The sequence below is a fragment of the Leuciscus leuciscus genome (assembly GCF_965113295.1).
Source record: "Leuciscus leuciscus genome assembly, chromosome: 4".
Taxonomy (NCBI): domain Eukaryota; kingdom Metazoa; phylum Chordata; class Actinopteri; order Cypriniformes; family Leuciscidae; genus Leuciscus; species Leuciscus leuciscus.
The window spans coordinates 48,687,423-48,715,229 of NC_138728.1; the positions used below are offsets into that span (position 1 = coordinate 48,687,423).

Genomic DNA, 27,807 nt, shown 5'->3' on the forward strand with positions numbered 1-27,807 from the left:
ATCTAATTAATCAGGGCCCAGGGCCCAACAGACCTGAGCAATGCCTGCCATGCTTTCATGCTCCCAAAAAGGGAGACTGCAAAACCGCAAACCTACCATCACTGAATGGGCAACCATCAACTCTTGGCCTTCTCTGCACTTCAGGATGCCACGGGACGTCCAGCGTGCCCTCAGCAGGCCAGGCGACTCACAACAGCGTTGGAACCGCACGATGGCAACTTGCACCAGTGACTTTTGACGCTCAGGGACCCATCAACGCACTCCAATTTCAACAATAGTTATGTTTGTGAGTTAGTTAATAAAACTTGTGCACAATATGGATTTGGTTTCTAAGTGTCTCTGCTTGCATACAAAGTCCCTTTTACGATCTTGATCTTGTTACATGCTCTAAGTGCTGTACATGCAAAGGAATAATTATTTTTCAGTGACCATGAAAGATACACTTTTCTTAGAATAAATGAATAATCAAAGAGTTCGTTGGAACTGATTAATTGATTGTAATATTAATTGTCTTACCTCAAAGTTAATCTAATTAACTGACCCAAATATTAATAATTAATCATAATTAGTAATTATGGATTATTATTATTAATATTTCCCCTTTGAGCTAATATCATTACAGTACTATTGTTTATAAAGATGGACATAGTCATTTCAGTGGTTTCTTTTAAGTGTTTAAAAACTTGAAATATTCTGCCCTGGACACTGGAGTTGAAAGTAACCCCAGCATGTTGTCCAGCGGGGAAGATACTGGTGATTTCAACATGGGAGCAGAAGGGGATGGTCCCAGTGTCAGCACCGGCGGAGAGGAAGTAGTTACTTTGATCCTTACTCCAGTGGATCTCCCATCTGAACCCTCATACACCTTCCAGACACCCATTAAAAAGAGGATCCTTGAGAAGTCTAAAAGTAATTTATGTACAACACTTTCTAACTGAGACACAAGCTGTTGATGTCACCGGCACTGATATATTTTTATGGAATATGTTGCTTCACACAATAACTCAAAAGGCTGCTTTCCCTGTTTCAGGAGTTAGTGCTTCACCTCCAAAAGCCATCACACATATTCAACCTTTTCCAAAATCAAAGTTCATTGCTCCACCCACAAAGGTCTGTTCTTCACATATAAACATTGTTTTCTCCTGATGTTAACATGCCTTTCCTATATTCTAAGTTAAATGAACTCTTGATTTAGTACGTTTGATCTAGATGAATAATCACATAATATCACAATGATATTATACTGATCTTTGAATTTGTGATCCAGTTAAAGCTGTAAACTTTTTACATTTTCAAGCACATTGTTATACAATTAATGGAGCCACAGTCCCCATTTAACTTAATGTGGCTGTAGTAAAGCATACAACTAATAATTAGCAAAACAAGCAGTCTTTAGTATAATCCACAAACTTCATGAGATGATCAGAATAACCACATTAATACTGACAATACCAGACAACTAAACTGAGGAGACAGCAGGCTTAAATACATAGAAAAAACAAAGGGAACTAATTAGGTGAGTGTTGGAGAGTATTGGGGAAATCAGGCAGGGAAATAGGAATATAGCCAACAGAAACTCAACAAAACAGAACATGATCGTAAGAGTTTCATATTGTGATTATAATCTCATGCAGAAATCAAACACATGTAGAAGTGCTGTACCTTTCATGCTTTTGCACAGCTAAACATCATTATAAACTCGAGGTTCAGATTAGTATACAGTGATGTATTAACTGCCTTAAAAACACAGATTATATGCATTATACATGTTCTTTTACTATATAGTACATCATTTGCAGAAATATTGAAGTCCTCGTGTTTCAGGGGAAGCTAAAATAAAAACAAACAAACTGGTCAAGGGTCAACTCAACAGAAGCGCACAACCAAAACATAAAAAAAAAAACCATAGTTAAAGTAAGAATAACTACTTTAAAGTTGGTGTTAATCTATGCAATTATAATGAAGTAATAAATGTGATCGTTAAGACTTACAGACAATCTGTGTACTTGCTTCCAAGCAATCACTTGATTCTTCTTCTGCCTCCTAAACAGAGAATATGAAAAAATAAATGAATTAAATCAAAGCATATATTTTCTATAACATAATTCGCTCCATAGGATACACACTCGGAGACCAGGACAAGTGAATCCAAACACTGTTTATTTACAAGAATAAAGTGCAAGATGAGTAATTAGGTGAAACAGTGGCAAAGTTGGTGGCGATCACACGATGCATTGGAGGTGAGCAGGTAAGTATATCCGCGGTACAATACGTTGTATTGTAGTGGACAAAAGTCATTAATACTTGGTCTTTTTTCCTCACAGGAACGGACAAATCGGATGGGAACAGAGTCTCAGAGGATACACAGGAGCTGGGAGATCAGACCAGGAATCACTTAACAGATCTAGAAGAAGATCAACAGAGACACAGAGTTTAACAATCTTCAGATAAGTATACTTCTCTTCATGAACTTGGAACGGGCTATGGAGACAAGCAGGTAAGTGGTCTGTCCTATTCGAGGCTTGACGCTGGAGTGCTGTTGTGAGATGTGTTTTATAGCGCTGGATAATGACTGTGCTGATTGGGAACAGGTGCTTGTGATCAATACTCAGGTGAGAGTGAACGCTGAGTGGTGGATGGGACCGAGCTTGATTGGTCCCTGACAGTGTTTGACGTCACAGAAAATTCCCATGATGCAATGGGAATCACAGTTATTTACTGTAAAGAGAAATAGCAGTATAATACTGGGTAATTTAAAGTAAATAACTGTAGAAATTACAGAAAAGTCTAACAGTGTGTATTTCTTTATACTTCAGTCCAAGTTCAAAATAAAACTCCATGAACCGCTCCATTGTTAACGTCTGAAACACTGATTAAACAGGAATCAGTGAAATCATGAAATCTGCCGCTGGTTACAGCAATGCCACCCTGACTGAAGATGCCAATGAGAACAACGACATCTGCCAGCTGATACTGCTGTAACAGTGGATATCAATCATGAGGATCATAGTTGTGCAGCTTCAACTGTTATATATGCAAAACATGACTGCTTTCAGGAAGATCACAGCAACAACCTAGAGTCTCCAAGGGCTTTGAAATCAGGCCCAAAAAAACCTAACAAAAAAACAGGAAAAAGCTTAGAAGGCAATGCCACAAGTCCAGGCGTTTAAAGAAACAAGTCACAACTCCATTTGAAAAACTGGTTCTGTTAGTTTTCTGAAAAAGTTCTGGTTTAACAGGTTTGAGTTCAGGAGAAAACAACTCCACAGTCCTTTATGAAAATGCACGTTTAAAGGAGTTTCAAAGTAACTTCTGCTCATGACAGTTCAAGTTGAGTGGAGGAACAAGCAACACCACATCGTCATTATTCATGGTTAGTAAATACTACTTTATAAAATACTAATAGATATAGATTTAACCCTCTGGGGACCAAGCTGTTTTTGGGGCCCTTGAGATGTTCTGACATGCTCTGACATTTGTGCTTTTTTCAGTTATTTATAAACATGTTAATGGCAAAGGTGTAAATTCACTCTATATAGCACAAACAGGCCTACCATAATATGCGAGCAACATGTATGTAGATGTTTGTATTTTTAAGAGAATAATGTTTATGCGTGGTTATTTAAAAAAATAAAAATGAAAGTTGCTGAAATAAGACCACAAAACTCATACAAAATATGTGCCCACAAGACTTTTGACTAATGGATGTTGTCCCTTTCAGTTCTAGCTTCAAAATTATGTGAAAATAGTCTTGCTTTATCGTTCACAAAAAAAAATACATTGATTTAAATGGTGTAAAACAGGTTTTGCTTGGAAAGCCAATATGCGAGGGGGAGGAGTAGTTTACACCTTAGTCCCACCCACTCTGCATAATGACTCTGCATAATTAGCCATTCATTCAGGTGTGACACTGACTGAGCCACAATGCAAAGACAAAATATATATTTTGAAGAAGACTTATATTGACCATTTAAGATTTTGCTTACATCTATCTTGTAAATATGTTTTGCTATTTTATTAAAAAGGTTACAATTACAACAATAATTACAATTTCAGCAATATTTCTGCAAAAAAGTACTCTTTCTTTGTAAAAAAAAAAAAGAAAAAGATTATAGGCCTACATTTTATCATATGTATTCATTAGTTTGAATATAGCCAACATTGGAACATCTTAGTCTATGACTTTATTTTTGACAAAATAGTATTTTATATATATTCAGAAAAGCTTATTTGATGTGACAGTATATTCTACAGTAAAAACTGTACCCAAATCTAGTCAACAAAATGTTGTCTTTCATACTTCGCCTGACTGTAACGCAGTAACTGTAACTGTAAAAGCAGTTTATTCTTTCACACACAGACGCGCGATTCATATTTAGGCTAAACACTCTTTACAAATAGACGCGCGATTCATATTATAGAAACGCGATTCATCTTTTTGTTTACATAAGCCTACAACGTTATTCCATAACGTTATTCCACATTAACACTTGAGAAAGGATAACTTAGCCTACCTCACTCCTCAGCGGGATCTGCTCCTCATATCAGCACGGAAAATTTTCTCCATAAGGTAGGCTATATTATGCCTCTTTGTTTACAGCTGATGTGGGGGCGTTTCACAGACTGAAATGGTTCTCAGAATTTGCGTTTGAATAGCACGCGCTCTCCGGGGAGTGGTCACATTACTTTTGAATGGCTCGTAATGAGCTCGACTGGAGTCGCTCTCTTTTTATACAGATTACAGAAGCTGATAATATTTGTTTTTTATATAAATTACTTCATTTAAAAGCTGCGATCTCAAGCTTTATGCCCGTGGGTCTGTTTGCCTGTTTGACTGAATTTTCGCGGAGTTATAGATAATTTTCGAACGCGTTTCAAATGGGAGTTTACTGACGGAGAGAAGGCAGAAATAGCATCATGTTAGTTTTTCTTTATTTGTCAAAAAGCAAAACACTTTATTTGTATTGTGAGTATACAGAAAAAAAATAGAAACTGAACAGGATCGATTGATGTATTACACGAAAATGAAAGATCAAAATTAACAGAGCATTTTGTGTTTATTTTTCATTGCTAAAAAAAAAAACGAGCAAAACGCGTGGGCGCGTTTTTGGTCCCCAGAGGGTTAAAAGTGTCATGTATCCATTCACATTGATCTAGACTTAATAAACATCATTGACACATTGTTTATACAGGTTTGTTTTATTGCTTAGCACTAGCAGCGCTGCCAACTTTTGAGTTAAGCTTGTTGTGAGAATTATGGAGCGGTATTTATTGTTTGAATTTTGTAATAAATTTGAATTTGAAAGCTGAGACTTTGTTTCATATCAGGGTAATCTGCTCTGTCTTGTCTGTCAGAATCAGTGTCTTTGCTCTGTGATTTTTCACTGAGTGAGAATATGGTTGTGTAACATGAGTAAGTGTGAGAACAGTGTCAATAGCGTGAGTCTCGCACTGAATGTCTGAGAGTTGGCAGCACTGGCACTAGTCTAGACTTGGAATTAAGCTTTTCTCCCCGAATCACAGAAGCGAACACTATGAGATGCCATGAGATCTCTTATTTATTATTATTATATGACAAGACATAGCAGAGAAAAACTATTTACTGTAGAGATGGTCTTCATTCGTCAATACACAAAGGTAGGGCATTTATATGCTGACCAAAGGAACTTACATTATATTTACAAGCAGGGCCGGCCCGAGGCATAAGCGAACTAAGCGGCTGCTTGGGGCCCCCTCGCCACCAGGGGGCCCCCAATCAAGTTTTTTTTTTTTTTTTTTTTTTTTTTTAACATATTAATTAACTTAAACAAGTGATATAAATGAATGAAAGGATTAATAATTCAAGACAAGAAAATTCTGATTTCATGATCAATATACCTGCCTACAACTGCTGCTGTGTCTGCCAGTGTTTGAGTCATGCGCATAACCTCGCGTGCATAGACAATTTGTGCGCAAAGTCACGGTAATGTAATGTTAAGCCATGTCACAAAAATTAGATTTGATCAATGATTTATCTTTTAAATGTAATGATATTCAGAACAGAACAAGAATAAAAAAATAACTATAAACAAGCCAAAACGAAATAATTTAAAGCGAAAGTGAAAGTAAGTGGCGTTGGGCTCACGTATCTCTCTCATTAGAATCAAAATGTTTCAACATTCGCGATGGATTTGGATGGTAAACTATTCTTTATCATAGGCTTTGTACTTCACTCACGTTCCAATATCGACGGAAAAAAATCATCCTCTTCACACGCGCAAAAATGTGCTTGGAAACATCACAATGGAAGATTACAAAGCTGGAATATGTTGTGTGTGTGTTGTGTGTGTGTGTGTGTGTGTGTGTGTGTGTGTGTGTGTGTGTGTGTGAGTCGTGGGCGCGATCGAACAGTGGAAACATAAAAACATACTCCGTCATGTTCATACAAGACATCATTCAAACTGCAAAGTGTTGCAAAACGTTGGAGGATATTTTGCAAATAATTTTTTTAATATGTTTTGTGACAGTTTGTTTTCAGAAGTTTCCAAGAGTTAGTAAAAGAGTAAAGAAAAAGTAAAAACTTTTGTAAGTATCTATTTTTTTATTAAGTATTTATTTTGTATTAATACATAACCTCATTGTATTAATTTATAATGTAACATTATAGCGTGACATTGTGTAAATAATCGTCAAGCACAGGTGACTCTGCGTGGTGGGAGGGGGCCCCCAAATCAAATTCTGCTTAGGGCCCCCAAAAGGCTCGGGCCGGCAGTGTTTACAAGGTAGAGAAACGTGTTCATGTTTAAAATTTAATGTATATCTCTTGCTACACAATCCTCATTCCTTAAAGAGAATACTTCAGTCAACATATGCATCAGTGGAAACCATGCTAGATTGCATTCACATTCCCCTGTGGTTAAAACTAACTCCTCTCACTCCTCTCACTCCTCTCCATGGCCTTGGCATGTGATCCTCTCACACAATTGCTGTGCGGATATATGAATGTTCATAAAAATGTTATAGCCATGAATAAAGGCTTTTATTTTTTCTAAATTCTCGAGTGCCTTGGCCTTATATGATTTTTGCATGTTGAACTATCCCGCATCAAAGAGCACAGAGATACTGACTTAATACTCCAGTTTGGATCTTGTTCAATCAAATGTTTGTCTTCACTAGTGATGGCCGCTTTCGTCACGTGAATTCTGTAAAAAAAAAGGCTTTGTTACGTCACAACTGTTTCCAAATGTTTCGATATTTCAATGGTTCGCTGTTGGGGGCCGATCCCAGTAAACCTGTGTTTATGGGGGGACTTGCATTTCTATAACTGCTACTTTTTTATATGGGCACCATATATTTGGTAAGAATGGTTTTACATGAGAGAGATATGTAGTCAAACCAATGTGAAACTATGTGTACTACTCATAAGGGTGCAGTCAATGATAATACTACTACTACTACTACTACTAATAATAATAATAATAATAATAATAATACACAGTGTGTATTCATGTTCGTGTAGCTCTACTTACATAAATATGGTTGTGAAAAAAATTCAACGTTGTCTGTTGATATATCGAAATCACATTCCATTGCGATTTCCTGTACGTCTAAATATGTTTAGATCTTCACAGTGAAAGGTAACACTTCCGAAATCTCTGTGTAAACAATGAGTGACATACACGCGCAAGAGATCACTTCCGGCGCTTGCGCAGACCGAAGCGCGCGCGCCCTCAGATCACTTGGACGTGGCTGTGTACAAGAGGTAAAAACGATATACTGTTAGTTTTCTCACACAAACCGCTCATTTCGTGTCTTAGGCCATCAATGTGTACTTACATTTACGAGTCATTAAATCATGTTTCATTTGGACTTCTCTGTGCATGCTCTTTGAGGTGGTGACCATAGACCTGCATTATATGACTGACAGACAAGAACGGTTTGACCTAAAAATATCAAAATTGAAACTACTGCGGAAACAAAGACACCTACATCTTGGATGCTGTAGCAAATTAGCTCTATGAAATATTAATAATCAATAATAACTGGTTATAATTGATTATGAATATTTGGATCAGTTAATATAATTAACTTACTGTCGTAAATTAATATTACAATCAATTAACCTGTTTGTCCCGTGAACACTCAGGATGAATTGTTTATTAACTCTAAGAAATGTACATTTCCGGGGCATGGGAAATGTCTTTCTTAATTTACAGTACTACTAAGAGCAGTAGCAAAAATCTATATGAATAGTGACGCCAATTATGAGCTTGAGACACGGACAACTTTACGTGTGACATGAACAAGATTTTATTAACTAGTCTAAACACTTAAACTACTCTAACATACACATACATACATGCATACAGTTTACCAAGGGAAAGAGAGCTGAAGCAGAATACAGGAAAGAAATTATAGCATTGTTTGAAATCATTGTTTGTCAGCAGATCAACAGCCTTGAGCAAACCATCAGTTTAGTTCTAAAACGCCCTTCTTTAAAGGGGTAAGGATACTTAACCCTCTGGGGTCTAAGGTGTTTTTGGGGTCCTTGAGATGTTCTGACATGCCCTGACATTTGTGCTTTTTTCAGTTGCTTATAAACATATTAATGGCAAAGGTGTAATTACACTCTATTTAGCACAAACAGGGCTATCATAATATGTGAGCAACATGTATGTACATGTTTGTATTTTTGAGAGAATAATGTTTATGCATGTTATTGAAAAAACTCAAAACTAAAGTTTCTGAAATAAGGCCACAAAACACATACTAAATATGTGTCAATAAGACTTTTGACTAATGGATGTCGTCGCCTAGAGTTTTTTCTTCAAAATGATGTGAAAATCATCCTACCTAATCATTCACATAACACAATACATTGATTTAAATTTTGCAATACACTTTATGTTTGGAAAGGCAATATGCGAGTGGGCGTCAACGAACATGCATATTTAGTGGTTCACACCTGAGGAGACAATGGGGCCCGCATACTTAATGAGCCATTCATTCAGGTGTGTCACTGAGCCACAAGTGACACACCGTTGTGTGTCACTTTGCTTATACAAATACGTTTCTTATACAAATATATATATATTCTACCAAATTGGTTCACAGTTGGAAGCATCTCATTTTATTTTTCCATGTCTAGTAATTGTGCAGTTAATTCTCATACTGTATTTTCAGTTTTGGAATATGTATCCTCTCCCCAAATTTGTCACTAATAAAACACAATAAAAATTATTTAAAGAAAAGTTTACATCTACCTTGTAAATATATTTTCAACAACAATTCAAGTGCAATCTTTCTTTGTAAAAACTAAAGTATACATTTTATATCATATATATTTCAAAGTTAAGGATTCATTACTTTGAATATAGCCTAGGCTACATTGGGAAAAACACTAATAACATATTATTTGATTACTTTATTTTTGACAAAACATACTATATTTAACATATGAGCAAAAATTGGCAAACAAAAGCTTATTTGAGGTGGCAAATATTTTAAAGTAAAAATGTATAATCTATCCAAAACTAGTGAACGAAATGTTGTCTTTCATATGTCTGTAACATAGGTCTTTCGTTTATATAAGAAATATAAATGTTAATTTGCAGTTTAATACGTTGCTTATATAAATACATTTTATTTCAACAGATTTCAGTCGATTTTTAGTCATCTCAGTATAGTTTGCTAAAAGCGGATCATTCATTCACACACAGAAATGCGATTCAAATTTAAACAGTCTTTTTGCGAGCGCGCATCTCTGACATTCATTCATTCACACACAGAAACGCGATTCACTTGAGAATGAAAAAAACGTACTACAGTATTCTCAGGATCCGTTGCTCCTCGAAATAACAGCACTTCTGAGGTACATTTTCCATTATTCCTCACAGCGCCGCGAGACAGTGTAAACAAGTACAATGATCTGAATAAACTTGATGTGTTTTCTCGAGCTGATATGTGGGCGTTCACAGTTTGTATGGGATCGTCTCAGTCATTTGCGCTTGAATAGCGGGCGCTCTCCGTGGGCGGGGCAGATTAAAACGTAATGAGCTGAGATGAGAACGACTGACATCTCTCTCTTTTCATAAAGATTACATAAACAGAGAATATTTGTTTTTTATAAAAATTACTTCATTTAAAAGAAGAGAATTCAAGCTTCATGCCTGTGTGTCTGTATGCCTGTTTGACTGAGTATTCACTGAGTTACCGTTTCAGAATGGACTTCACTGGCAGAGAGAAGGCAGAACTCGCATCATGTTTATTTTTCTTTATTTGGCGAAAAGCACAACACTTTGTTTTTATTATGAGTATACACAAAAAAAATACACACTTAACAGGATCGATTGATGTATAACACAAGCATATAAGATAAAAAATAAAAATAAAAAACAATTTGCACTGATAAGGAAAAAAACGAGCCTATCGCGCCGGCGCGATAGCCTACCTCAGGGGGTTAATGTATCAAATAATGAGACTAAGTTTGATACTTACATGTCTCGCCCATTTGAATTAAACTGTCCAGATGCAATTTGTTGAGGCTCCAGTTGATCTTTGCTGATGTGGTCTTGATGAGAGAGAACCAGTGATTTCCAGAGTATCTTTGGTGAATGGAAAGACAAGGCCGGCAGCCTGGCACAAGCTTGGTGGGTCCTTAGAGGCTTCTAGTTCAGCATCATCTTCACGTCAGCATTTCAGAAAGGGACTAAGCGAGAGCTAAGAGCTGATCAGTGACTTTAAAGCGTGAAGATGCCACAACCTCTGGAGCTGTGTGAGCCAATGAGAAGATTTCCCTTTGGAGGGAAATTTTCCGACCCATTGTCCCTTTGAACATGCAATTTGATTGGATGTTTAACACAAAAATCTTTAAGATGCTTATAACACTAATGCGTCACAAAGTTAGCAGAATGTAATGTAAATTAACCCCCTGGGGTCGGCGGTATCGCCGGTGATACCAGCTCGCTTTTTTTTTTATCGGTTCAAAAGAGATTCATTTTGCTCTGTTGACTTTGATATTACAAACACGTTTCATACATCAATCGATTCTGTTAAATGTGTATTCTTTTTGTGTATACTCACAATAAAAACAAAGTGTTGTGCTTTTCGCCAAATAAAGAAAAATAAACACGAAGCGAGTTCTGCCTTCTCTCTGCCAGTGTAGTCCATTCTGAAACGCGTCCGAAAATGAACAATAACTCAGCGAATACTCGGTCAAACAGGCATACAGACACACAGGCATGAAGCTTGAATTCTCTTCTTTTAAATGAAGTAATTTATATAAAAAACAAATATTCTCAGTTCATGTAATCTGTAAGAAAAGAGCGAGATGTCAGTCGTTCTCATCTCATCTAATTATTTTTAATGTGACCCCGTCCCACGGAGAGCGCGCGCTATTCAAACGCAAATTACTGAGGCAATCCACGCAAACCTGTGAACGCCCCCATGTGAGGAATAATAATAATGGAAAATGTACCTCAGAAGTGCAGGTATTTCGAGGAGCAAGGATCCGACTGAGCTGAGGAATACTGAAGTAAGTTTTTTTTCCTTCTCAAGTGAATCGCGTTTCTGTTTGTGAATGAATGAACGGCAGAGATGCGCTGTTTACCACAGCTCGTAAAATGACGTAAAATGACTCGTTTAAATTTAAATCGCATTTCTGTGTGTGAATGAATGATGATGTTTTAGCAAACTGTATTGCTATACTGAGATGAGTAAAAATCGACTGAAATATGTTGAAATAAAATGTAGGCTATATTTGTATAAGCAACGTATTAAACTGCAAATTAACATTTATATGCCCTAATATTTCATAAAAACAACGTTACAGTCAGGCGTTTCTGTGTGTGAATGAATGTTTCGCTTTTAGCAAACTGTTTTGCTATACTGTGTAAAAATCGACTGAAATATGTTGAAATAAAATGTATTTGTATAAGCAACGTATTAAACTGCAAATTAACATTTATATTTCTTATAATAAAAACGAAAGACCTATGTTACAGACATATGAAAGACAACATTTCGTTGATTAGTTTTGGTTAGATTATACATTTTTACTGTAAAATATCTGCCACCTCAAATAAGCTTTTGTTTGCCAATTTTTGCTCATATGTTAAATATAGTATGTTTTGTCAAAAATAAAGTAATCAAATAATCAATCAAATCCTTAACTTTGAAATATGTATGATAAAATGTATACTTTAGTTTTTACAAAGAAAGATTACACTTGAATTGTTGTTGTAATTGTAACCTTTTTAATAAAAATATATTTACAAGGTAGATGTAAACAAACTATTAAAAGGTAAATATAAGCCTTTTCTTTAAATATTTTTTATTGTGTTTTATTAGTGACAAATTTGGGGAGAGGATAAATATTCCAAAACTGAAAATACAGTATGAGAATTAACTGCACAATTACTAGACATGTTTTCCTTGGATATTATAGGCCAATTTGCAAGCACAATTTGTGAAAAATAAAAATAAAAATTGAGATGCTTCCAACTGTTGCTCTTGCATTCTTTCTTGTGGCTATAGGTGACACACCTGAATGAATGGCTCATTAAGTATGCGGGCCCCATTGTCTCCTCAGGTGTGAATCACTAAATATGCATGATGGTGTTGAATCATTGACGCCCCTTGCGCATATTGCCTTTACAAACAAAAAGTGTTTTACAAGATTTAAATCAATGTATTGTGTTATGTGAATGATTAGGTAGGATGATTTTCACATCATTTTGAAGAAAAAACTCTAGGCAACGACATCCATTAGTCAAAAGTCTTATTGACACATATTTAGTATGTGTTTTGTGGCCTTATTTCAGAAACTTTAGTTTTTAGTTTTTTCAATAACCATGCATAAACATTATTCTCTCAAAAATACAAACATGTACATGCATGTTACTCACATATTATGGTAGCCCTGTTTGTGCTAAATAGAGTGTAATTATATCTTTGCCATTAATATGTTTATAAGCAACTGAAAAAAACACAAATGTCAGGGCATGTCAGAACATCTCAAGGACCCCAAAAACCCCTCAGACCCCAGAGGGTTAAATGATGACTTACAATAGGATGGAGGTTTCGGAGGAAAAGGCTCTTGAAGCTGGTGTCCTCCTCCATCCCAGGTTCGTGGCGAGCTCCGAAGTAAGCTCGTCTGAGTCTGTGGTAGTAAACATAGGGAGTTTCATGCCGGCCCTGTTTGGTCTCTAGGGCAGCGATCAGTCCGTTTTCAAACTCTGAGAACTCCTTTATGATGGCTTGTTTCAGCTGCTGGTAGTTAGACTGGATGTTTTCTGGCTGCCGAGCCAGACATCGTCGTACCTCTGGGCTGGATGTGATCCAGATCAGATAAAGTCTATCTTGATGGTGCACACTCATCAAAGACTGCAGGTGAAAGTCAATGTCTCGCAGGTAAGCGTGGACGTCGTGGTCTCCTGCAAGCTCTGGTGTAAATGCAGGGATCTGTCTGGCCGTTCGATTGAGGTCTTTGAGTGTCACTATACGTGTTGTTTCAGGATTCGTCTGAAACAATCCTTTTCTTTCTGCGGCTGCAGAAGCTTTAAGGAAATGGTCCGCTGACATATTAACCCCCTGAGGTCTACGGTATCGCCGGCGATACCAGCTCGCTTTTTTTTTATTAGTGTAAAAGAAACTCATAAATACTCTGTTGACTTTGATTTTCCATAGGAGTTTCATACATCAATCGATTCTGTTAAATGTGTATTATTTTTGTGTATACTCACAATAAAAACAAAGTGTTGTGCTTTTTGCCAAATAAAGAAAAATAAACACGAAGCGAGTTCTGCCTTCTCTCTGCCAGTGAAGTCCATTCTGAAACGCGTCCGAAAATTAACAATAACTCAGCGAATACTCAGTCAAACAGACATACAGACAGACAGGCATGAAGCTTGAATTCTCTTCTTTTAAATGAAGTCATTTATATAAAAAAACTATTATTCTCATCTTGTGAAATCTGTATTAAAAGAGAGCGATTCCAGTCGAGCTCATCTCATCTCATTACGTTATAATCGGCCCCGCCCACGGAGAGCGCGCGCTATTCAAACGCAAATGGCTGAGGCAATCCTGTGAACGCCCACATCAGCTCGAGAAAACACACAAGTTTATTTAGATCATTACTTGTTTACACCGTCTTGCAGCGCTGTGAGGAATAATACTAATGGAAAATGTCCCTCAGAAGTGCGGGTATATCGAGGAGCGAGCTGAGGAATACAAGTAAGTTTTTTCCTTCTCACGTGAATTTCTTCACGTGGGTTTCTGTTTATGAATGAATAAACGGCAGAGATGCGCGCTGTTTACCACAGCTGGCAAAGACAGTTTAAATTTAAATCGCGTGTGTGAATGAATGATGATGTTTTAGCAAACTGTATTGCTATACTGAGATAAGTAAACATCGACTGAATGTTGAAATAAAATGTAGGCTATTTGTATAAGCAACGTATTAAACTGCAAATTAACAATATGCCCTAATATTTCATGAAAACAACGTTACAGTCAGACGAAATATGAAAGACAACATTTTGTTGACCAGATTTGGGTACAGTTTTTACTGTAGAATATACTGCCACATCAAATAAGCTTTTGTTTAGCCATTTCTATATATAAAATACTATTTTTGTCAAAAATAAAGTCATCAACTAAGATGTTAGCTGTTCCAATGTTGGTTATATTCAAACTAATGAATACATAGATAAAATGTAGGGCCTATAATCTTTTTTTTTTTACAAAGAAAGAGTACACTTGAAATATTGTTGAAATTGTAATTATTGTTGTAATTGTAACCATTTTAATAAAATAGCAAAACATATTTACAAGATAGATGTAAGCAAAATCTTAAATGGTCAATATAAGTCTTCTTCTAAATATATCTTTTGTCTTTGCATTGTGGCTCAGTCAGTGTCACACCTGAGTGAATGGCTCATCATTATGCAGAGTGGGTGGGACATTGTATTCTAAGGTGTAAACCACTCCTCGTTCACGCCCCCCTCGCATATTGGCTTTCCAAGCAAAACCTGTTTTACATCAATTTAAATCAATGTATGGTTTTATGTGAACGATAAAGCAAGACTATTTTCACATAATTTTGAAGAAAAAACTATAGGCGACGACATCCATAAGTCAAAAGTCTTATTGCCACATATTTAGTATGTGTTTTGTGGTCTTATTTCAAAATTTTTCATTTTTAGTTTTTTCGATAACCACGCATAAACATTATTCTCTCAAAAATGAAAACATGTACATACATGTGGCTCACATATTATTGTAGTCCTGTTTGTGCTATATAGAGTGAATTTACACCTTTGCCATTAATATGTTTATAAGCAACTGAAAAAAGCACAAATGTCAGAGCATGTCAGAACACCCCCAGGGCCCAAAAAAACGCTCAGACTCCAGAGGGTTAAGCAGAGGGGTTTGTCTCCCCCCTTCGTAACTCTGTGCTTGGCTGGGGGGTGTTTCTCTGCTGATTGCAAGTGGGGGAGTGAGATGTCTATCCTGCTGTGGTTCTTTTTGCAGCAGGTAAGAGTGTCTCAGTTCTCGTTGGACCATGTCAAGTTCATCTTTGGTGTTGTCCAGCTGCTGGGTCAGTGCGTCAATTTCAGCTCTGGACACATTAAGTTGACCTTCACAGGCCATGATTCTGGCATCTTTTTCCAAGATTTCAGAATTTGCTGCTTTTAACCCTCTGAGGTCGAGAAACGCGCCGACGCGTTTTGCTGGATTGTTTTCACATAGCAGCAACATAAACTTAAATTACTCCGTCATTTATGGTTATACAGAAAAAAGAAATATAAAAAAATAATCTGTGATATTTCTACTTTTGTATGTGTCCACTTACAATCAAATCAAAACATTGTGCTTTTGTAAAATAAAGAAAATAAACAGGGTGTGCGTTCTGCCTCTCCGTCGCGGTGAACTTTTTTTTCTTGAGCACGTCTATAAACTGAAACAAAACTCAGCGAATACTTGTCACACATTTATGAGCCATATACCTTTATACACATTTAAGTGTGTACTTTTAAATGATCGGATTCAAACTGAAAACAAATATTCTCTGTTTAAGTAATTTGTATAAAACCAACAGGATGTCCAGTATCTCAAACGCTTGCTAATTACTTTTTAATTCGACACGCCCACTCGCGCAAAAGAGATTCACATGCAAATCTCCACATGGAACGCGAACGCCCTCGTTACCTCAAACACAAAACACCAAAACACTTCACAAGTCTCTGCTTTTCGTCGAGTTTGGAAGACACGTCTGAGCTTATATTGGATTTACCTAAGAAGAAGAAGAACGCGATTTGAAGACAAGAAAGATGTAAGGTAAGAAATTATTACTTATTAGTTTATGGTATTGTTGCATAAACTTCACATTGCAGTTGAACTGTTGCTAGATATATGGTGAATATTATACTATTTAGACCCGTGTTTACTGTTAAATACTGTTTGTGGATATCTGCTCAAACATAGATATGTATAAAGGGTGGTGGTGGCGCAGTGGATAAGACACATGCCTTTGGTGTGAGAGACCCGGGTTCGAATCCACTGTGAGACACCAATGTGTCCCTGAGCAAGACACTTAACCCCTAGTTGCTCCAGAGGCGTGCGACCTCTGACATATATAGCAATTGTAAGTCGCTCTGGATAAAAGCGTCAGCTAAATGAATAAATGTAAATGTAAATGTAAATAACCATAATGTTTCATATTTTGGAGCGCGATCGCGTTTGAATGTATCATATTTTGGAGCGCGCTGTGGGTTTTAATGTATCATATTTTGGAGCGCGATTGCGTTTGAAAGGAAAAATGCACCGAACATTAGGCTTTATGTTTTTACTATTATCTCATTTCATATCATCATAACGAATGGAAACATTTGAAGTAACATATGATAATCAATATATTTTTCTCTAGCGTAGTTGTTCTTGAAATCTTTTGGAAGATTTAATTTATTGTTATTATTATTTTATTCTTTTTTAAATCTCCTCATTCTTTGTGCAAGGTTGCTCTGAATGACAGGGCCTGATCGCTCCTAATAGGGCAGTTAGGGGAGTGTCTTTGTCTTTCTCAGGTGTTAAAACCTTGCATATTCATGAGATGATCACGCCTCTTCGCATATGGCTTTGTCACACAAAACACGTCTTAGAAATTTTAAATCAATATATTGTCTTATCTGAATGAGCAGTCAGGGTGATTTTCACATAGTTTTGGAGCAAATATTCTAGGCTATGTCATACAATTTTCAAAAGTCTTGTGAAGAAATAATCAGTATGGGTTTCATGGCCTTATTTCAGTGAGAATTTTTTTTTTTGTATTTTCACAAACCACGCATAAATGTCATTATCTCAAAACTACAAACTTTTACATACATGCTGCTGATATATTATTGTAGCAGAGTTTGTGCTGAATACAGTGTAATTAGACTTTAGCCATGAAAATGTCACAAGTAACAGAAAAAAACACAAATGTCAGAGCATGTCAGAACACCTCCAGGGCCCAGAAAACAGCTCAGACCTCAGAGGGTTAACAGTGACTCTGTGTGAAAGAGTTCCTTTTCCAGGTCCTCTCTGGCTGTCTTTTCCAACTGCTCTTGTTGTTTAGCAGCTGTCAGTGCCGTTTGAAGACTGTGGATTTCCTTCTGTGACTCCCTTCTGCCAGGGTCCTTGAATCTGTCCCGAGCCTCCATTTCTAGCTGGTCTATGCGGCTTTTAGCATGAGTCAGCTCCTTTCGGGACTCTGTGATCTGGCGTTTGAGGTTGTTTACCTCCTGATTCAAACCTGTGAGGTTGTGGGCCAAGAAGATAACCTCAGTCAGATATTTGTGGTCATACCTCTGGTTTGAGTCATCTGTCATTAGTTGTCTTCCCTTGTTTTCCAGTTGCTTTTGGCTCTTGTGCTGAAGGTCATCAGCAGCCATGGGTAAAATGGTGTTCTTCAAAACACCTAGCCAGTCCTTTTGGCCTGCCATCTGGGCAGTTAGGCTGAGCATCTGCAACATTCTGGCACACTTGTGGTGAGAGTAAGGGCAAGGGACTAATGCAAGATCAAACAGAATTTGGAGCTAAAGGCAAAGTGAGACAGCTAGGTGTATAATGTACAGTTAGGTTTTGCCAGGTGTGGTTAGCAAGTGAAATGTGTACCTGATTATTACTATCTTAGCTGCAAATAGCAGGATGCTCAGATTTGTGTGGATCTGAGTGGCTTTGCTATTTAATAAATGACTTAAGATGGTTCTTATGGTCAAATTATTTCTCAGAACTTACTGATAGCATACAACAGGCTTGATCTCTGAACAAATGAAGAAGAGAAAGAAAGAGGAAGAGGAGAGCTTTCCGATTAGATTGTGTCTATTAGTGGTACTCAAAATTATGCCATAGCAATCGTCTAGATTACTTGTGTAGCTGGCTCATAAAATTGAAGCAACTGTTGAAAATAAACAAATCAAGAAGGAAAGTTGTCTAGTTACTTTTGCAGTTTTATGGGGAGATAAAACCACACTAGAAAAAGAGGGTAAAAAAATTATAATAGATGACTTCTATTATGATTAAAATGAATAAAAACACTAAAATAAATGATTAAAACAGCAGAATGATCTAGTATTGGGAATAATCAATAGCACTTATGATCAACCATTAGATTTGCTTTGGACATCATTTTATAGTTGGTCACAGCTGCTGCATGTTCAAGACCATACCATGTGTTGTCCCTCCATAAAGTTTAGTCAATGTGCCAATGAAAGTTCCCAATAACTAAAAATAATTCTCTAGCTAAACAGTTTACATGTAATTAAGTTTAGAGTTAATTAACAAAATAACTGCAAATTTAGCTGAACAGCGTTCAGTAAGGAATGCACCTGAAAAGTGCAGGTGAAATTAGATGAGAAGAATTAAAGTTAAGGAAAAAGAGAGTGAGAATTCAGAAACCAGAAATGGGGTTAAAGGAAAATGGTTTAGATCACTTCACACTGCATACACACTGCATACACACAAGCTGTAGTTAAAGGCTTCATGTAAATGATGCTAACAACTAACTGTTGAAGTTATTAGTTAGCTTAGCCTAAGCTGAAGGGCTGCTAGGTTGGGTTAGCTTAGCCACTTAAGCTGTTTGTTTACAAAATGGCGTTGGAAGGTAACACATGTTCTATCTAGAGTTAGCACTTCCTTTGACAAGTCGTTGTCATGGGAACCAATGCACTTCAGAGTTTCAGTGAGTGAGACACAGTTTTGATCACCAGGTAGCTTTGCTTTTTAAATGCACGGATAAAGTTTAGATGAACAACATCAATCTAACTGTAATTTGTAAGGCCTTTACACTGTAAAAAGGGGAGCATCTCCCATATTTACATTTATATAACACTGTACTGAGATTCCTTCATCAGAAACAGGTTAAGCAATACTGCAATTGGAATTCTTCAACCAAAGCAGAATAATCAATTCTGGTACAGTTTACATGCTGCTGAGTTGAGATTCCTTCGTCAAAACAGACTTACGCTTTAATACTGAAATTAGGGTTTCTGCGCTAAAATCATATTAACCTTACACTGATACCATTTGAAAATATGCTTAAATGTGTTAAGACTTTTTCAATTACAGTAGAGATGTCAATTCAAATCATCATTTATCCGCATTTAAACAAGCCAGCAACTAGTGACCTCAATGCGGTATCGCATGTTGTGTCCTATTCTGACTAGAATGATCAAATACACACTTTTAGGTTGACAGTGGTTTAAGCTCATAACCTTTGTTTAATCATGCCCGCATTCTCCACCAATACCGTAACCGCATTAGCTCAAATGATATACAGGGAATTTTAATAATTAATCAGGAATATGATTAATATATATATATCATATTACAGTTACATTAAATTATCGAAGCTGAAAATAGATCGACTGTATATATGAATGATCACCACAATGAGTTATGGTTCGTCATTAATATATCAACAGTCTTATTACAGATCGATTATATTAGATAACTTTTAATGGAATTAATTTAGTTATCGAACAATCTGTTCGTCCAGCAAACCGACCGTACGACTTCTTTATCATCTCTCAAGAAAAATTATCCTTCTTACAAACGCAAGAAAGAGTATTTTTTCTGGCCATGAAAAAACAACAACTCTCTGTGTTTATAAAATTAGGTTACTAAAATCGTAACCAAAGTAAAGCATGTAGCTAGATCGAAAACATTTCATTGCCTTTCAGTAATGTGAGCATTTAGACAGAAGCAATCAGGAATATATTGGATTTTAATAATTGAAACGAATATAAAATACAGAACACAAACAAATAACACATTACCAAACTAACACAAATTAAAATAGGATGAGAGAGAGAAATCAGAGAGAGAGAGAGGGAGAGAGGATGAGCGAGAGAAAGTGAAAGCAAAACTGTCAGGATGAATTTTCACAGTTAACTCGTGAGAGACACCAAGAAATCAAATCACCTTAAGCAGGGACAGACAACCTTAAACGAATTAAAAGCTTGATTAAGCTCGATTATACTTGCATATAGTCTGTTGTGTTGCTGAGGCAAGAAGGCTCGTGTATGTGTCCTTTGGAGCTGGGCGTCCTTCTCGGGCTTCCGGAGTAAACGGAGTTCGCAGGAAGTTTAAGTCTACTCAAAGTTAAAGTTGCCGAAATTCTTTTGAGGGAATCCCGTCCACGCCCCTTTTTGCGGGGAGAGCAAATCATCTCCCGAGATTTTCGAGCAGGAAGAAGTTCCTTTGTCCTGTGGGGGACGCCCACTGGAATGAGTCATGAGGAGATTGGATTGAGCCGTTCGGCTCCAGAAATATGAAATGTGTAAAACAATGCACATTACTGCATTCTGCTATCGGAATTCGACTCCGTTAGATTGAGAGAATTACAGAGATATCAAACACGTCATATGAAGATTATAGGAATACAAAGTTACCTAAGATATGCATATTATACGCATTTAAAGATTAACACACGATAAAATTGTAGATACTTCCAGTGTGACATGTGAAGACATCTAAGCACAAAAGGAATACATTTAATACATTTAAAGGTACTTTTCTCTGAAAAGGTCCATGGATGGTGTTTGTGTGTGTGTGTGTGTGTGTGTGTGTGTGTGTGTGTGTGTGTGTGTGTGTGTGTGTGTGTGTGTGTGTGAGGTGACTTCTCAGTCTCCTGGGGGTTGTAAAGTGTTATCCTATAGCAGGGGGTCGGGTTACAAGACCATGATTCTATTTGAGAACATTAAATAGGAAAAACACTTCCAAGTTACAAATCAGAAAATCATAACTATCGCATAAAAGGGCTAACCAAACATGCAGGCCTTAACCCTCTGGAGTCTGAGCGGTTTTCTGGGCCCTGGAGGTGTTCTGACATGCTCTGACATTAGTGCTTTTTTCAGTTATTTATAAACATGTTAATGGCAAATGTGTAAATTCACTCTATATAGCACAAACAGGGCTACCAAAATATGTGATCACCATGCATGTATATTTTTTAATTTTTAAGAGAATAATGTTTATGCGTGGTTATTGAAAAAAATAAAAATGAAAGTTGCTGAAATATGACCACAAAACTCATAATAAATATGTGTCAATAAGACTTTTGACTAATGGATGTTGTTCCTTCGAGTTCTGGCTTCAAACTTATGTGAAAATAGTCTTGCTTTATCGTTCACATAAAACTATACATTGATTTAAATTGATGTAAAACAGGTTTTGCTTGGAAAGCCAATATGCGAGGGGGGCGTGAACGAGGAGTGGTTTACACCTGAGAATACAATGTCCCACCCACTCTGCATAATTAGCCATTCATTCAGGTGTGACACTGACTGAGCCACAAAGATTTTATGTAAGCAAAATCTTAAATGGTCAATATAAGTCTTCTTCTAAATATATCTTTTGTCCATCTTGTAAATATGTTTTGCTATTTTATTAAAAAGGTTACAATTACAACAATAATTACAATTTCAACAATATTTCAAGTGTACTCTTTCTTTGTAAAAAAAAAATGATTATAGGCCTACATTTTATCTATGTATTCATTAGTTTTAATATAGCCAACATTGGAACAGCTAACATCTTAGTTGATGACTTTATTTTTGACAAAAATAGTATTTTATATATATAGAAATTGCTAAACAAAAGCATATTTGATGTGGCAGTATATTCTACAGTAAAAACTGTACCCACATCTAGTCAACAAAATGTTGTCTTTCATATTTCGCCTGACTGTAACGTTGTTTTTATGAAATATTAGGGCATATAAATGTTAATTTGCAGTTTAATACGTTGCTTATACAAATAGCCTACATTTTATTTCAACATATTTCATATTACTCATCTCAGTATAGCAATACAGTTTGCTAAAACATCATCATTTATTCACACACGCGATTTAAATTTAAACTGTCTTTTTGCAAGCTGTGGTAAACAGCGTGCATCTCTGCCGTTCATTCATTCACAAAACAGAAACGCGATTCACGTGAGAAGGAAAAAAACTTACTACATGCAGTTTTCCTCAGCTCAGTCGGATCCTTGCTCCTCGATATACCCGCACTTCTGAGGGACATTTTCCATTATTATTATTTCTCACAGCGCTGCGAGACGGTGTAAACAAGTAATGATCTGAATAAACTTGTGTTTTCTCGAGCTGATATGGGGGCGTTCACAGGTTTGCGTGGATTGCCTCATTCATTTGCGTTTGAATAGCGCGCGCTCTCCATAGGCGGAGTCACATTACATTTGATTGAGCTGTAATGAGCTCGACTGGAATCGCTCTCTTTTAATACAGATTTCACAAGATGAGAATATTTGTTTTTTATTTAAATTACTTCATTTAAAAGAAGAGAATTCAAGCTTCATGCCTGTGTGTCTGTATGCCTGTTTGACTGAGTATTCGCTGAGTTATTGTTCATTTTCGGACACGTTTCAGAATGGACTTCACTGGCAGAGAGAAGGCAGAACTCGCTTTGTGTTTATTTTTCTTTATTTGGCAAAAAGCACAACACTTTGTTTTTATTGTGGGTATACACAAAAAGAATACACATTTAACAGAATCGATTGATGTATGAAACTCCTATGGAAAATCAAAGTCAACAGAGTATTTATGAGTTTCTTTTACACTGATAAAAAAAAAAGCGAGCTGGTATCACCGGCGATACAGCCGACCTCAGGGGGTTAATACATCATCTTAGATTCTGAATCACTTGTATTCTGAATTAAATGCACGGTAAGTTTTTGTGTGTGATTGGAATGTCACGTAGAAAGTCCATTATCTCTCTGGCTGAGAGAGAGAGCGGGGGGGGTTGCATTGCAAACTGCGTTTGAAGCTTGCGAAGCTAGGGGAACGTCCTGCGTCGTGTTGTTCTGGTAATACTCCGAGGTGCCATAAAGTGTCAGAAAGCAATCTAAACCCAGACCTGGTGGCTCCATGCCAGTAATTTAGATGCTCGAGAGTCAGGAGGTTAAAAGCTTTAGTTAAGCTTAGCAAAGGATGTTTTTTAGAAGAAATGTGCTTAGAAAACACAGAGAGTCCGAATTTGTTAATTCAGAACAAATGAAAGAAAGATTCATAGCCCGGACTACAATGCCCTTGAGGTAAGCTAAAACATACCAAAATTTAATTTCAAAGTGAACTATCCCTTTAACTACTGTAGTATGATGCACCATCAAAGAAATCAACTAATTCTAGTATGAAAATAAAAAAAACCTGTCAGATAACTTGTTTAGAGTAACATTACTAGAGCATAGACTGCCTTAATTTTGAGACAACAAATGGCAAAAGTGTAAAAGGGAAAAATTAAAAACAGAGAATATGAGGTGGTAAAGAAATAGAATTTCACAATGACTTTTGGAAATAACAGGGTGAAGCTTGTGCTAAATATTTTGTTGCTAGGTTACTCATTGCTAGCATGTTTCAGATAGATGCCATGCATAGAAGAGCGTTATAGGACCCCTTTAACAGATGAGTTTGGATGAGAGTCCTGATCCGATCACAGCTTCATTTCATAATCCAAATAACATTTGAGCGCTTCGGTCAACATGTTAAGAGTGAAACTACTTCAGATCTTTTTCTTTTTATCCCGCAGCTGTGAATCTGTGAAGGGCGATGGCGTCTGTTAAAGTTGAAGATCTGCTCAAGAACTCGCTGATGGACCTGGGAAAAGATCATCTGAAGGAGTTTAAATGGCACTTAAAGAATGACAAGCATATATCAAAGGCTGAAATGGAGAATGCAGATATCTTAGACACAGTGGATAAGATGGTAGAATGTTTTGGGCCAGAAGAAGCTGTGAAGATCACGGTGAAGATCCTGAGGAATATGAACCAGAACAATCTGGCTGAGCAGCTGGAGAACAATCACAAGAAAGGTAACATTTAATTCACTCTGACTGTAATGTGATTGATTGTTTACTGATGTGTTTGTGTGACTTATTTTTCCCAGTGAGTGATCCTCTCTCTCACACACACTCAAGTCAGGCTGAAGGCAATATGAAGACGTCTGCCGCTGGTGGAGCTCATTCAGAAGAGATCAGGGGTAAATAATCCCTGTCTATACATGGAAACAAGAGAAAATATAACAGCAAGCAACAATTACAGGGCCAAGAAGAACAGCAGCAGATCTTATTCAAGTACATTTATTAGAACAGACTGTGTAGTCATTTTTTACAAATGGTTAAATGGTTTACAAGAGTCTTAAACCCTGAATTAAAACTTCTACAAGCAACTTCTACATATGCAGCTAACTCTAATACAATCTCATGTCTTGTTTGGTGTGCTAGATGTCAATGGTTTGATCAAAAATCTTAAATAAATAAGATAATTTTGGTCAGCATGGCCTTAAAGGAATAGTTTACTTAAAAAGGATAATTCTGTCATTTACTCACCCTCAAGTGGTTTCAAACCTGTATGGATTTCTTTCTTCTCCTGAACACAAAGGAAGATATTTTGAAGAATGTCGGTAACCAAACAGTTGATGGGCCCCATTGACTTCCATAGTAGTAAAAAAACAACAACATTCATACAGGTTTGAAACCATTCGAGGGTGAGTAAAGGATGACAGAATTTTCATTTTTAACCCTCTGGGGTCTGAGGTGTTTTCTGGCCCTGGAGGTGTTCTGACATGCTCTGACATTTGTGCTTATTTCTGTTACTTGTGACATTTTCATGGCTAAAGTCTGATTACACTGTATTCAGCACAAACTCTGCTACAATAATATGTCAGCAGCATGTATGTAAAAGTTTGCAGTTTTGAGATAATGACATTTATGCGTGGTTTGTGAAAATACAAAAACAAAAATTGTCACTGAAATAAGGCCATGAAACCCATACTGATTATTTCTTCACAAGACTTTTGAAAATGGTATCACGTAGCCTAGAATATTTGCTCCAAAACTATGTGAAAATCACCCTGACTGCTCATTCAGATAAGATAATATATTGATTTAAAATTTGTAAGACGTGTTTTGTATAAGAAAGCTTTATGCGGGAGGCGTAAACACATCATTAATATGTATGGTCTTCTTCTTCTTTCGTGTGTCGTCATCAAATGTCCAGCTCAGTAGAACTCAGCCACGTTCTCATCTCAGGTCCCACGTCGAAGAGGCCGGCCTCCGAGGGTGGTTTATACAGTGGACAGGTGGTAATTATGTGCTCAGCGGTCTGCTCTGGCTCCCCACACTCACACACTGCTCTGTCCTCCAGGCCCCACTTCCTCATCGATGCTTTGTAACGTCCAACCCCAGTTCGCAGGCGGTTTAGCAGAGTCCATTGCCGGCGTGGCAGATCCTCTCCTTCAAGACCGCCTCCAGGGTCATAGATGTAACGGTGGATTCGTGAGGGCCCTGCTGACTCCCACTCCTGCTTCCAAGCTGCCGCGAGCCATGCCTCTGTAGACAGGTCCTCAGGGATGGACCTGAGCAGGTCTTGTGCCGCCTTGTTGTACGGGTGGCGGGACTTCAGTCTATGAGGAGGCAGTGCTGTTTAGAGTTCTCAACGGGTCGGGTCGGCCCGACAAACCCGACGGGACCCGCGGGTTCGGGCCGGGTTCGGGTCGAAAATATAAGCAAATGACTCGGGTCGGGTCGGACCTCGGGCTTAATCTTTTCCGCTCAGTAAAAAAACAACAACATTTATTAATCATCGCTGCTGTTCACCGTAAAGAAAGTCTGGCTTCTGCGTGCAACGTGCATCATGGAGAGGGGCGGGGGCAGACCTGACGCCGCTGCGTGCACGCCTTTAGCCTGGAGAAGAGAGGATGGAGTTGGTGAAAATTAAACTTGCCGCAGGTGAATTCACCGTCGCTACTACAGCCTATTTATATATTTAAAGTTTATTGTTTCAGTTGTTTGTATTGTTAAAAAGCGTGAACATTAAAGGTTGATTTGAATTCGCGTCTGCTGGTCATGATAATACGTGTATGAGAAAAAAAAATCCGACGCGGCGTCGGGCCGCGGGCCGGGTTCGGGCAGATAATTCATGTTGATGTGTCGGGTTACATCGGGTCCGGGCTTTAAAAGCCACGGGCCGGGTCGGGTCGGGTTGTAATTTTCAGGCCCGTTGAGAACTCTAGTGCTGTTGTGGTGGTATTGTGCAGGATATGCCAGTTGTATCTTTGGGCTTTCCTTGCAAGAGCGAGGGTAGCAGCCTCTCGTCGGAGGCCGGCCGGGGCAATTCCCGCTAGTGTTGGCAGATGGTAGACAGGGGTAGAATTCAGGCAGCCAGTTATAGTCCGAAGGGCGGTGTTTATGGCAGTGTCGACTTTCCTGGCGTGTGGGCTTCTGCACCAGGCTGGGGCACAGTATTCAGCTGTGGAGAAGACGAGAGCTACTGTTGATATTCGAAGCACCTTGGCAGTTGCACCCCAGCTAGTATGACACTTTGGCCGTCACTTCTTCAAGGTGTTGTTTGAATGTTAGAGATCTATCCAGGCGTACGCCAAGGTACCGTGGGGCTTGCTGGAACTCAAGACGCTTGTTATTAACGAATATGTCCAGTTCCCGTCTGGCCTCACTGTTGTTCAGGTGGTAAGCTGCTGCAACTGTCTTGCCGATGCTGAGCTGTAAACGCCACTCACGCAGGTAGGCTGCCAAGGTGTCCATGTCCTGGTTTAGGCTGGCCTGCATCTGCTCCCATGTTTGTCATCTCATCATAATGGCCAGGTCGTCAGCGTAACCATATTTCCGGGATGTTGTTTCCGGTAAGTCGTGGATGTAGATATTGAATAACATCGGTGCGAGGACAGAACCCTGCGGAACACCATTCCTCAGCCTTCTAAGCCTGCTGCATTGACCGTCACTGGTCTTTAAGGTGAAGCTGCGGTTCGTCACCATCTCAATGATGAACTTCACCATGTGCCGGTCGGGAATGATCTTTAGTAGCTTTAGGTGGAGTCCGCGGTGCCAAACGGTATCGTAAGCGGCTGTGAGATCAAGCAACACTACTCCAGCCTTCTGTTTTTCCTGAAAGCTGTCCTCAATGTCTTGGGTGAGCAGTGTCACCTGGTCAACCGTTGACCGACCGCGCCGGAAGCCAGCTTGTTCCCGTGGGAGTTGAGGGTCCACTATTGGCTCGATACGATTATAGATCAGCCTCTCCAGGATTTTGAATGGAACGCAGAGCAGTGAGATGGGTCGGTAGGATTTGGGATGTATGGTTTTCAAAAAAAATTTTTTTATGGTTTTCACACCTGAGAAAGACAAAGACCCTCCTCTAATGGTCCTATTAGGAGCTATCAGGCCCTGTCATTCAGAGCAACCTTGAATGAGAATGAGGAGATTTAAAAAAGAATGGCTTTTTGATTGTTTGGATTTATTTACAACACAACATAATCCA

General features: G+C 37.9%; 1 protein-coding gene across 1 annotated transcript in view; it reads left to right on the top strand.

Moving 5' to 3' along the window:
• The first annotated feature begins 3,248 nt into the window (after positions 1–3,248).
• LOC309496976 (protein NLRC3-like) overlaps positions 3,249–27,807 on the top strand; it is a 69,824-nt gene continuing 45,265 nt past the window's right edge. Inside the window, exons 1-3 of the mRNA XM_082167180.1 lie at positions 3,249–3,373; positions 24,063–24,344; positions 24,419–24,511. Of these exons, the coding sequence (XP_082023306.1) occupies positions 24,083–24,344; positions 24,419–24,511 (355 nt within the window). The 5' untranslated portion in view covers positions 3,249–3,373; positions 24,063–24,082. The remainder of the gene's footprint in view (positions 3,374–24,062; positions 24,345–24,418; positions 24,512–27,807) is intronic.